The sequence below is a fragment of the Procambarus clarkii genome, chromosome 31, assembly GCF_040958095.1.
Source record: "Procambarus clarkii isolate CNS0578487 chromosome 31, FALCON_Pclarkii_2.0, whole genome shotgun sequence".
In the NCBI taxonomy this organism is placed as follows: Eukaryota; Metazoa; Arthropoda; class Malacostraca; order Decapoda; family Cambaridae; genus Procambarus; species Procambarus clarkii.
Genome location: NC_091180.1, coordinates 5,790,863 through 5,803,265, shown reverse-complemented (window position 1 = coordinate 5,803,265; position 12,403 = coordinate 5,790,863). Strand labels below are relative to the sequence as shown.

At 53.8% G+C, this 12,403-nt stretch overlaps 1 protein-coding gene across 2 annotated transcripts in view; it reads left to right on the top strand.

Annotated features, from left to right (window-relative positions):
* Positions 1–12,403, top strand: part of LOC123758567 (uncharacterized) — a 104,960-nt gene that overhangs the window by 92,505 nt on the left and 52 nt on the right. For both annotated transcript variants that reach the window (XM_069334322.1, XM_069334321.1), the window contains 2 exons: positions 6,632–6,811; positions 6,928–12,403. The exon at positions 6,928–12,403 is cut by the window's right edge and continues 52 nt beyond it. In XM_069334322.1, the coding sequence (XP_069190423.1) occupies positions 6,632–6,811; positions 6,928–7,440 (693 nt within the window). In that variant the 3' untranslated portion in view covers positions 7,441–12,403. The remainder of the gene's footprint in view (positions 1–6,631; positions 6,812–6,927) is intronic.

The following is a 12,403-nucleotide window of genomic DNA, read 5'->3' as shown; positions in this document are numbered from 1 at the left end:
GGGGGGCTGGAGCTACAGGTCCAGCACCAACCCCCAGCCAGTAGAGGGGGGGGGGCTGGAGCTACAGGTCCAGCATCAACTCCCTGCCAGTAGAGTAGGGCTGGACTTGCAGGTTCAGCATCAACCCACTGCCAGTAGAGAGGGGCTGGAACTACAGTTCCAACACCAACCCCCTGCCAGTAGAGAGGGCTAAAGCTACATGTCCAGCACCAAACCCCCTGCCAGTAGAGGGGGGCTGGAGCTACAGGTGCAGCGTCAACCTCCTGCCAGTAGAAGGGGGGTTGAAAATACAGGTCCAGCACCAACCCCCTGCCACCAGAGGGGGGATGGAGCTACAAATCCAACACCAACCCCCTGCCAGCAGAGGGGGGGTTGGAGCTACAGGATAAGCACCAATCCCCTGCCAGTAGAGGGGGGGCTGGAGCTTTAGGTCTAGCACCAACCCCCTGACAGTAGAGGGGGCTGGAGCTATTGGTCCAGCACCAACCCCCTGCCAGTAGAGGGGGGCTGGAGCTACAGGTGCAGCATCAACCTCCTGCCAGTAGAAGGGGGGTTGAAGGTACAGGTCCAGCACCAACCCCCTGCCACCAGAGGGGGGATGGAGCTACAAATCCAACACCAACCCCCTGCCAGTAGAGGGGGGCTGGAGCTTTAGGTCTAGCACCAACCCCCTGACAGTAGAGGGGGCTGGAGCTATTGGTCCAGCACCAACCCACTGCCAGTAGAGGGGGCTGGAGCTACAAATCCAGCACCAACCCCTTGCCAGTAGAGGGGGGCTGGAGCTACAGGTCTAGCACCCACCTCCTGCCAGCAGAAGGGGGGGGGGGGCTGGAGCTACAGGTCGAGCACCCACCTCCTGCCAGCAGAAGGGGGGGGGGCTGGAGCTACAGGATCAGCACCAACCCCCTGCCAGTAGAGGGGGGCTGGAGCTACAAGTCCAGCACCAACCCCCAGCCAGTAGAGGGGGGCTGGTGCTACAGGTCCAGCATCAACCCCCTGCCAGTATTGTGTTGCTGGACCTACAGGTCCAACACCAACCCCCTGCCAGTAGAGGGGGGCTGGACCTACAGGATCAGCACCAACCCCCTGCCAGCAGAGGGGTCCTGGAGCTACATGTCCAGCACCAACCCCCTGCCAGAAGAGGCGGGCTGAAGCTACAGATCCAGCACCAACCCCCTGCCAGAAGAGGGGGGCTGGAGCTACAGGTCCAGCACCAACCCATCCCCCCTGCCAGTAGAGGGGGGCTGGAGTTGCAGGTCTAGCACCAATCTCCTGCCGGTAGAGGGCAGCGGGAGCTACAGGTCCAATACCAACCCCTTTCCAGTAGAGGGGGGCTGAAATACAGGTCAAGCACCAACCCGGGTCCCGTAGAGTGGGGCTCGAGGTACAGGTCCAGCACCAACCCCCTGCCAGTAGCGGTGGGCTGGAGCTACAGGTCAAGCACCAACCCCCTGCCAGTAGAGGGGGAGCTGGAGCTACAGGTCCAGCACCAACCCCTTGTCAGTAGAGGGGGGCTGGAGCTACTGGTCCAGCACCAACCCCCTGCCAGTAGAGGGGGGCTGGAGCTACAGGTCCAGCACCCACCCCCTTCCAGCAGAGAGGTGCTGGAGCTAGAGGATCAGCACCAACCCCCTGCCAGTAGAGGGGGGCAGGAGCTTTAGGTCTAGCACCAACCCCCTGACAGTAGAGGGGGACAGGAGCTTTAGGTCTAGCACCAACCCCCTGCCATTAAAGTGGGCTGGAGCTATAAGTTCAGCACCAACCCCCTGACAGTAGAAGGGGCTGGAGCTTTTGGTCCAGCACCAAACCCTTGCAAATAGAGGGACATTGGAGCTACAGGTCCAGCACCAACCCCCTGCCAGTAGAGGGGGGAGCTGGAGCTACAGGTCCAGCACCAACCCCCTGCCAGTAGAGGGGGGGCTGGAGCTACTGGTCCAGCACCAACTCTTGGAATGTAGAGGGGGACTGGAGCTACAGGTCCAGCACCAACCCCCTGCCAGTAAGGGAGGGGGGCTGGTGCTACAGGTCCAGCACCAACCCCCTGCCAGTAGAGGGGGGCTGGAGCTACAGGTCCAGCACCAACCCCCTGCCAGTAGAGGGGGGCTGGACCTACAGGTTTAGCACCCACCTCCTGCCAGCAGAGGGGGGCTGGAACTACAGGATCAGCACCAACCCCCTGCCAATAGAGGGGGGGGGGGCTGGAGCTACAGGTCCAGCATCAACCCCCTGCCAGTATAGTGGGGCTGGATCTGCAGGTTCAGCATCAACCCCCTGCCAGTAGAGGGGCTGGAACTACAGTTCAAACACCAACCCCCTGCCAGTAGAGAGGGCTGGAGCTACATGTCCAGCACCAAACCCCCTGGCAGTAGAGGGGGGCTGGAGCTACAGATCCAACACCAACCCCGGCCAGTAGAGGGGGGCTGGAGCTATAAGTCCAGCACCAACCCTCTGCCAGTAGAGGGGGGCTGGTGCTACAGGTCCAGCATCAACCCCCTGCCAGTATTGTGTTGCTGGACCTACAGGTCCAACACCAACCCCCTGCCAGTAGAGGGGGGCTGGACCTACAGGATCAGCACCAACCCCCTGCCAGCAGAGGGGTCCTGGAGCTACATGTCCAGCACCAACCCCCTGCCAGAAGAGGCGGGCTGAAGCTACAGATCCAGCACCAACCCCCTGCCAGAAGAGGGGGGCTGGAGCTACAGGTCCAGCACCAACCCATCCCCCCTGCCAGTAGAGGGGGGCTGGAGTTGCAGGTCTAGCACCAATCTCCTGCCGGTAGAGGGCAGCGGGAGCTACAGGTCCAATACCAACCCCTTTCCAGTAGAGGGGGGCTGAAATACAGGTCAAGCACCAACCCGGGTCCCGTAGAGTGGGGCTCGAGGTACAGGTCCAGCACCAACCCCCTGCCAGTAGCGGTGGGCTGGAGCTACAGGTCAAGCACCAACCCCCTGCCAGTAGAGGGGGAGCTGGAGCTACAGGTCCAGCACCAACCCCTTGTCAGTAGAGGGGGGCTGGAGCTACTGGTCCAGCACCAACCCCCTGCCAGTAGAGGGGGGCTGGAGCTACAGGTCCAGCACCCACCCCCTTCCAGCAGAGAGGTGCTGGAGCTAGAGGATCAGCACCAACCCCCTGCCAGTAGAGGGGGGCAGGAGCTTTAGGTCTAGCACCAACCCCCTGACAGTAGAGGGGGACAGGAGCTTTAGGTCTAGCACCAACCCCCTGCCATTAAAGTGGGCTGGAGCTATAAGTTCAGCACCAACCCCCTGACAGTAGAAGGGGCTGGAGCTTTTGGTCCAGCACCAAACCCTTGCAAATAGAGGGGCATTGGAGCTACAGGTCCAGCACCAACCCCCTGCCAGTAGAGGGGGGAGCTGGAGCTACAGGTCCAGCACCAACCCCCTGCCAGTAGAGGGGGGGCTGGAGCTACTGGTCCAGCACCAACTCTTGGAATGTAGAGGGGGACTGGAGCTACAGGTCCAGCACCAACCCCCTGCCAGTAAGGGAGGGGGGCTGGTGCTACAGGTCCAGCACCAACCCCCTGCCAGTAGAGGGGGGCTGGAGCTACAGGTCCAGCACCAACCCCCTGCCAGTAGAGGGGGGCTGGACCTACAGGTTTAGCACCCACCTCCTGCCAGCAGAGGGGGGCTGGAACTACAGGATCAGCACCAACCCCCTGCCAATAGAGGGGGGGGGGGCTGGAGCTACAGGTCCAGCATCAACCCCCTGCCAGTATAGTGGGGCTGGATCTGCAGGTTCAGCATCAACCCCCTGCCAGTAGAGGGGCTGGAACTACAGTTCAAACACCAACCCCCTGCCAGTAGAGAGGGCTGGAGCTACATGTCCAGCACCAAACCCCCTGGCAGTAGAGGGGGGCTGGAGCTACAGATCCAACACCAACCCCGGCCAGTAGAGGGGGGCTGGAGCTATAAGTCCAGCACCAACCCTCTGCCAGTAGAGGGGGGCTGGAGCAACAGGTCCAGCACCAACCCCCTGACAGTAGATGGGCAACCCCCTGACAGTAGAGAGGCAACCCCCTGACAGTAGAGGGGGCTGGAGCTATTGGTCCAGCACCAACCCCTTGCCAGTAGAGGGGGACTGGAGCTACAGGTCCAGCACCAACCCCCTTCTAGTAGAGGGGGGCTGCAGCTACAGTTCCAAGACCAACCCCCGGCCAGTAGAGGGGGGCTAGAGCTACATGTCAAGCACCAACCCCCTGCCAGTAGAGGGGGGCTGGAGCTACAGGTCCAGAACCATCCCCCTGCCAGTAGAGGAGAGCAGGAGATACAGGTCCAGCACCAACCCCTGCCATTAGAAGTGGGCTGGAGCTACAGATCCAGCAACAACGCTCTGCCAGTAGAGCGGGGCTGGAGCTACAGGTCCAGCACTAAACCCTTGCCAGTAGAGGGGGGGCTGGAGCTACAGGTCCACAACCAACCCCCTGCCAGTAGAGGCGGGCAGGAGATACAGGTCCAGCACCAACCCCTTGCCATTTGAAGGGGGCAAGAGCTACAGGTCAATCGCTAACCCCCTGTCAGTAGAGGGGGGGCTAGAGCAACAGGTCCAGCACCAACCCCCCTGCCAGTAGAGGGGGGCGGGAGCTACAGGTCCAGCACCAACCCCCCTGCCATTAGAGGGGGCTCGAGCTACATGTCCAGCACCAACCCCTTGCCAGTAGAGGGGGGGCTAGAGCTACAGGTCCAGCACCATCCCCCTGCCAGTAGAGGGGGGGCTGGAGCTACAGGCCTAGCACCAACCCCCTGCCAGTAGAGAGGGGGCTGGAGCTACAGATCCAGTACCAACCCCCTGCCAGTAGACGGAGCTGGAACTACAGGTCCAGCACCAACCCTGTTCCAGTAGAGTGGGCTGGAACTACAGGTCCAGCACCATCACCCGGCCAGTAGAGTGGGGCTGGAACTACAGGTCCAGCACCAACCCCCTGCCAGTAGAGGGGCGGGCTGGAGCTACAGGTCCAGCACCAACCCCCTGCCAGAAGAAGGGGGCTGGAGCTACCGTTCCAGCACCAACCCCCTGCCAGTAGAGGAATTCTGGAGCTACAGGTCCAGAACTAACCCTCTGCCAGTAGAGGGGAGCTGGAGCTACAGGTCCAGCACAACCCCCCTGCCAGTAGAGGGGGACTGGAGCTACAGGTCCAGCACAACCCCCCTGCCAGTAGAGGGGGGCTGGAGCTACAGGTCCAGCACCAACCCCCTGCTAGTAGAGGGGGGCTGGAGCTACAGGTCCAGAACCAATCCCCTGCCAGTAGATGAGGGCTGGAGCTACAGGTCCAGAACCAACTCCCTGCCAGTAGAGGGGGGCTACAGGTCCAGCACAACCCCCTGCCAGTAGAGGAGGGCTAAAGCTACAGGTCCAGCACCAACCCCCTGCCAGTAGAGGGGGGCTGGAGCTACAGGTCCAGCACCAACCAACTGCCAGTAGAGGGGGCTGGAGCTACAGGTCCAGCACAACCCCCCTGCCAGTAGAGGGGGCTGGAGCTACAGGTCCAGCACCAACCAACTGTCAGTAGAGGGGGCTGGAGCTACAGGTCCAGCACCAACCAACTGCCAGTAGAGGGGGGCTGGAGCTACAGGTCCAGCACAACCCCCCTGCCAGTAGAGGGGGGGCTGTAGCTACAGGTCTAGCACCAGCCTCCTGCCGGTCGGAGCCGGTCGGCCGAGCGGACAGCACGCTGGACTTGTGATCCTGTGGTCCTGGGGTCGATCCAGGGTGCCGGTGAGAAACAATGGGCAAAGTTTCTTTCACCCTGTGCTCCTGTTACCTAGCAGTAAAATAGGTACATGGGTGCTAGTCAGCTGTCACGGGCTGCTTCCTTGGGGTGGAGGCCTGGTCGAGGATCGGTTTGCTGGGACACTAAAAGGCCCCGAAATCATCTCAAGATAACCTCAAGATAACCTGCCAGTAGAGTGGGGCTGGAGCTACAGGTCCAGCACCAACCCCCTGCCAGTAGAGTGTGGGTGGGGGGGGGAGCTGGAGCTGCATGTCCAGCACCAACCCCCTGCCAGTAGGGGGGAGGGGCTGGAGCTACAGGTCCAGCACCAACCCCCTGCCAGTAGAGTGGGGGGGGGGGGGGGGGGGCTGGAGCTACATGTCCAGCACCAACCCCCTGCCAGTAGAGGGGGGGCTGGAGCTACTGGTCCAGCATAATGGGGCTGTCACTGACCACAGGTGATAATGGGGCTGACACTGTCCTCAGGTGATAATGGGGCTGACACTGTCCACAGGTGATAATGGGGCTGACACTGTCCACAGGCGATAATGGGGCTGACACTGTCCACAGGTGATAATGGGGCTGACACTGTCCACAGGTGATAATGGGGCTGACACTGTCCACAGGTGATAATGGGGCTGACACTGACCACAGGTGATAATGGGGCTGACACTGACCACAGGTGATAATGGGGCTGGCACTGAACACAGGTGATAATGGGGCTGACACTGACCACAGGTGATAATGGGGCTGACACTGAACACAGGTGATAATGGGGCTGACACTGACCACAGGTGATAATGGGGCTGACACTGACCACAGGTGATAATGGGGCTGACACTGACCACAGGTGATAATGGAGCTGACACTGACCACAGGTGATAATGGAGCTGACACTGTCCGCAGGTTGAGGACCTCCGCAGGATGAGGGAGCCCGTCAAGAGGCTGGTGGATGCTGGCCGGGTGTTGGCCGTCCTGGACGATGAAGATGGCTTCCGCTCCGCCAGGATAACTCTACAAGACGGACAGCTGTACCTCCACCCACTCCTGCGTCAGCCCACGCCAGCCCACGCCCACACCTTCCAGGTTACTTTTTTACACCCACTAGTCTTACTGACATTACTGATTTACTGAGTTATCATAACTAATATGATATCATTTTGTTATACAGTTATCAGCATGATTTATTTCATTTTCTGCAGGAGAGTGAGGTTGTGGGCGTGCTGGAGCCCTCCTGCACCCTGGCGTTCCTTGACCTCGAGTGGGCGGGGTCAACAAAAGAGCGGGTCACCATCCGGCTGACCCCTGACACTCCGTTGGCCAGACAGTTTGTGTTGTTGTGTACGGGCCAGCGGGGCCCCACCTACCATAACACTAAACTGTTGCAGGTGGGGAACAAGGGTCAGCCGGGGGAGTGGGTGGTGGGTGGAGACTACCAGAGTAATGATGGTATGGGAGGAGCCCGACTGCTGCCTAACCTCAAGGGGCAGTATCGGGAGTCAGCCCGAGCAGGAGCTGTGTGGGCCTTGGGTGGGGCTGGGGGTCCCAGGTGTGCCCAGTTCGGCATCACCACCAGGGACCGCCAGGTTGGTTACCGGTTACATGGTGTCTTCGGTGATGTGGTGAGCGGCCTAGATGTGGTGAGGGCAGCAGTTAACCACAGTGACATTACGGAGGTGAATGTGGTGGACTGTGGTGTTGTGCTGCCACTCTAGTTCACTGTACCATCACCATCACTACTGTGGTGTTGGGCTGCCACTCTAGTTCACTGTACCATCACCATCACTATTGTGGTGTTGGGCTGTCGCTCTAGTTCACTGTACCATCACCATCACTACTGTGGTGTTGTGCTGCCACTCTAGTTCACTGTACCATCACCATCACTACTGTGGTGTTGTGCTGCCACTCTAGTTCACTGTACCATCACTACTGTGGTGTTGTGCTGCCACTCTAGTTCACTGTACCACCACCATCACTACTGTGGTGTTGTGCTGCCACTCTAGTTCACTGTACCATCACTACTGTGGTGTTGGGCTGTCGCTCTAGTTCACTGTACCATCACCATCACTACTGTGGTGTTGTGCTGCCACTCTAGTTCACTGTACCATCACCATCACTACTGTGGTGTTGTGCTGCCACTCTAGTTCACTGTACCATCACTACTGTGGTGTTGTGCTGCCACTCTAGTTCACTGTACCACCACCATCACTACTGTGGTGTTGTGCTGCCACTCTAGTTCACTGTACAATCACCATCACTACTGTGGTGTGCTCCCACTCTAGTTCACTGTACCACCACCATCACTACTGTGGTGTTGTGCTGCCACTCTAGTTCACTGTACCATCACTACTGTGGTGTTATGCTGCCACTCTAGTTCACTGTACCACCATCATCACTACTGTGGTGTTGTGCTGCCACTATAGTTCACTGTACCATCACTACTGTGGTGTTGTGCTGCCACTCTAGTTCACTGTACCACCACCATCACTACTGTGGTGTTGTGCTGCCACTCTAGTTCACTGTACCACAATCACTACTGTGGTGTTGTGCTGCCACTCTAGTTCACTGTACCATCACTACTGTGGTGTTGTGCTGCCACTCTAGTTCACTGTACCACCACTACTGTGGTGTTGTGCTGCCACTCTAGTTCACTGTACCACCACCATCACTACTGTGGTGTTGTGCTGCCACTCTAGTTCACTGTACCACCACCATCACTACTGTGGTGTTGTGCTACCACTCTAGTTCACTGTACCACCACTACTGTGGTGTTGTGCTGCCACTCTAGTTCACTGTACCACCACTACTGTGGTGTTGTGCTACCGCTCTAGTTCACTGTACCACCACCATCACCATCACTCCTGTATCACCATCGACTGCGTGTTTTGATGCCAATGTAATTTAAGGACACACCTTTATCACTATATCATCATAACTTCACTATCTTTGGTATTTAACACTTTGGTATTTAACACTTTGGTATCATATACCTGACAGTCACGGCTGTATTACCATCAATGCTATATCTTCCCAGTACTGTAACCTGCCATTGCTGTATCACTGTAGCTTCACTATCACCTCTATATATCACCATCATCTCAGGCCCCACACTTGGGGTCATATACTGACCATGTTGAGTAACAAATTGTTGGTGTCACCATATGACAGCTGTTGTCACTGTTGTGTCACCAACAGCTCACTATCACATAACACATCAGTTACACCAACATCATTTCTCTTTCTCTGCATTATCACCTCATTCTGATATTTTTCCTCCTTACATTTACCGATATATCACTATCACTGCTACAGCACCACTACTTAAGGCAAAGACTTACTACTCAGCACCTTACTACTTAAGGCAAAGACTCAGCCTAAATTGCTGCATAGCCACATCAGGAGAAAAACAACAGTAAAGGAACAGGTTATGAAATTAAGGATAGGGGCAGAAGGATTCACTACAAACGACAAGGAAGTGTGTGAGGAACTGAATAAGAAGTTCCAAGAGGTCTTCACCTTAGAGCAAGGAGAAATCCCAGAGATAAGAGAAGGAATAGCTAACCAGGAACCACTGGAAGAGTTTGAGATTACCAGCGGGGAAGTAAGGAAGTATTTACTAGAGTTGGATGTGACAAAGGCTATAGGCCCAGATGGAATCTCCCCTTGGATACTAAAGGAAGGAGCAGAAGAACTGTGCCTCCCACTCTCCATAGTGTATAACAAATCACTGGCAACAGGGGAACTGCCAGAAATTTGGAAAGCAGCTAACGTAGTCCCGATATACAAGAAAGGGGATAGACAAGAGGCACTGAATTACAGGCCAGTGTCCCTAATCTGCATATCATGCAAGCTGATGGAGAAGGTTGTGCGAAGAAAGCTAGTGGAGCACCTGGAGCGAAAGAACTTTGTAACACAGCATCAACATGGATTCAGGGATGGCAGGTCCTGCCTCACAGGGTTACTTGAATTCTACGACCAGGCAACAAAAATAAGGCAAGAAAGAGAAGGGTGGGCAGACTGCATATTTTTGGATTGTCAGAAAGCCTTTGATACAGTGCCACACAAGAGGCTAGTGATAAAGCTGGAGATGCAGGCTGGAGTGAAAGGGAAGGTACTCCGTTGGATACAGGAGTACCTAAGCAACAGGAGACAACGAGTCAGTGTGAGGTCTCAGATTGGCGAGACGTTACGAGTGGAGTCCTGCAGGGGTCAGTCCTTGGACCTATACTGTTTCTGATATATGTAAATGATCTCTCAGAGGGTATAGAATCGTGTCTCTCAATGTTTGCCGATGATGCAAAAATTATGAGAAGGATTGAAACTGAGGATGATAGTAGGAGGCTACAAGATGACCTAGACAGACTGAGTGAATGGTCCAACAAATGGCTGTTGAAGTTCAACCCGAGTAAATGCAAAGTAATGAAACTAGGCAGTGGAAATAGGAGGCCAAACACAGGATACAGAATAGGAGATGAAGTACTTAATGAAACGAACAGAGAGAAAGATCTAGGAATTGATATCACACCAAACCTGTCTCCTGAAGCCCACATAAAAAGAATAACGTCTGCGGCATATGCGAGGCTGGCTAACACCAGAACAGCGTTCAGGAACCTGTGTAAGGAATCATTCAGAATCTTGTACACCACATATGTAAGACCAATCCTGGAGTATGCGGCCCCAGCATGGAGCCCGTACCTTGTCAAGCACAAGACGAAGCTGGAAAAAGTTCAGAGGTATGCCACTAGACTAGTCCCAGAACTAAGAGGCATGAGTTACAAGGAAAGGCTGCGGGAAATGCACCTTACGACACTGGAAGACAGAAGAGTAAGGGGAGACATGATCACAACCTACAAAATCCTCAGAGGAATCGACCGGGTAAACAAGGATGAACTAATCAACACTGGTGGGACGCGAACAAGGGGACACAGGTGGAAACTGAGTACCCACATGAGCCACAGAGACGTTAGAAGAAACTTTTTCAGTGTCAGAGTAGTTAACAGATGGAATGCATTAGGCAGTGATGTGGTGGAGGCTGACTCCATACAGTTTTAAATGTAGATATGATAGAGCCCAGTAGGCTCAGGAATCTGTACACCAGTTGATTGACAGTTGAGAGGTGGGACCAAAGAGCCAAAGCTCAACCCCCGCAAGCACAAATAGGTGAGTACTACCTTACCATCACTGCTATATCACCATCACTGTCATATCATCATTACCTCAGTATCACTGCTATATCACAACTATACTATCACTGCTATATCGCCTCACTATCACTGCTATATTACCATCACCTCACTATCGCTGTCATATCACTACCTCAGTATCACTATCACACTATCTTTATTATATTACTATTTCTGCTATATCACAGTCACCTCACAATCACTCAGGTGTGTTGTGATATTACCATACAGGTCCATGGTGTATTGTGATATTACCATATTGGTCCATGGTGTGTTGTGATATTACCATACTGGTCCATGGTGTGTTGTGATATTACCATACTGGTCCATGGTGTGTTGTAATATTACCATACTGGACCATGGTGTGTTGTGATATTACCATACTGGACCATAATGAGTTGTGATATTACCATACTGGTCCATGGTGTGTTGTGATATTACCATACTGGTCCATGGTATGTTGTGATATTACCATACTGGTCCATGGCATGTTGTGATATTACCATACTGGACCATGGTGTGTTGTGATATTACCATACTCGTCCATGCATGGTGTGTTGTGATATTACCATACTGGACCATGGTGTGTTGTGATACTACCATACTGGTCCATGGTGTGTTGTGATATTACCATACTGGTCCATGGTGTGTTGTGATATTACCATACTGGTCCATGCATGGTGTGTTGTGATATTACCATACTGGTCCATGGTGTGTTGTGATATTACCATACTGGTCTATGGTGTGTTGTGATATTACCATACTGGTCCATGGTGTGTTGTGATATTACCATACTGGTCCATGGTGTGTTGTGGTATTACTATATGGGTGTGAGGTGGTGTTATGACCACACATACACCAGTATCATCATACTGTAGCTGGTGTATGATGTACTCAAACTGTATAGTGACGTCTTGGTTGATTAGCCTAGTATCACGAATATTAATTTATGTAATTATTCTTTTTTCGACAACACACTAGTATTAAATGTGTATTGCCAATGTATGCCACATATATCTATGTCTATTATATTTCTGTACTATAAGTCCTTGCCATGTATTTGTGGATATATATTAGAAGTCTAGTGAATAGCAGTAGCCTAATGTCGTGTAGCTTAAAAAACATCCGTATATGCTTATATTATGGAATGCTACATAATGCTGTATAGGAAATATTATGTGAACTATGATGGAGAATGTATAAATTTAGGTCTCAGATGTATTACTGTCGTGTATACTGTGTAATTTCCCTTTCATTATTGTTCATTACATTGTCCTCTAACATTAAATTAGATTTTGGCACTGTGACATGTATACAACATAGACATGGTTTTGATACACATGTTGTGTATATATACTTTATATTGTATTCATGTATACTTATGTATAATGGCTGGCGGGCAGATGTCTTGAAATCCTCCCTTAACCCCTCCTCCCCTCTTCCGCCAGTGTTACCATGTCTTATCAATATGAATTCTTTGTTCACATATTTTTAT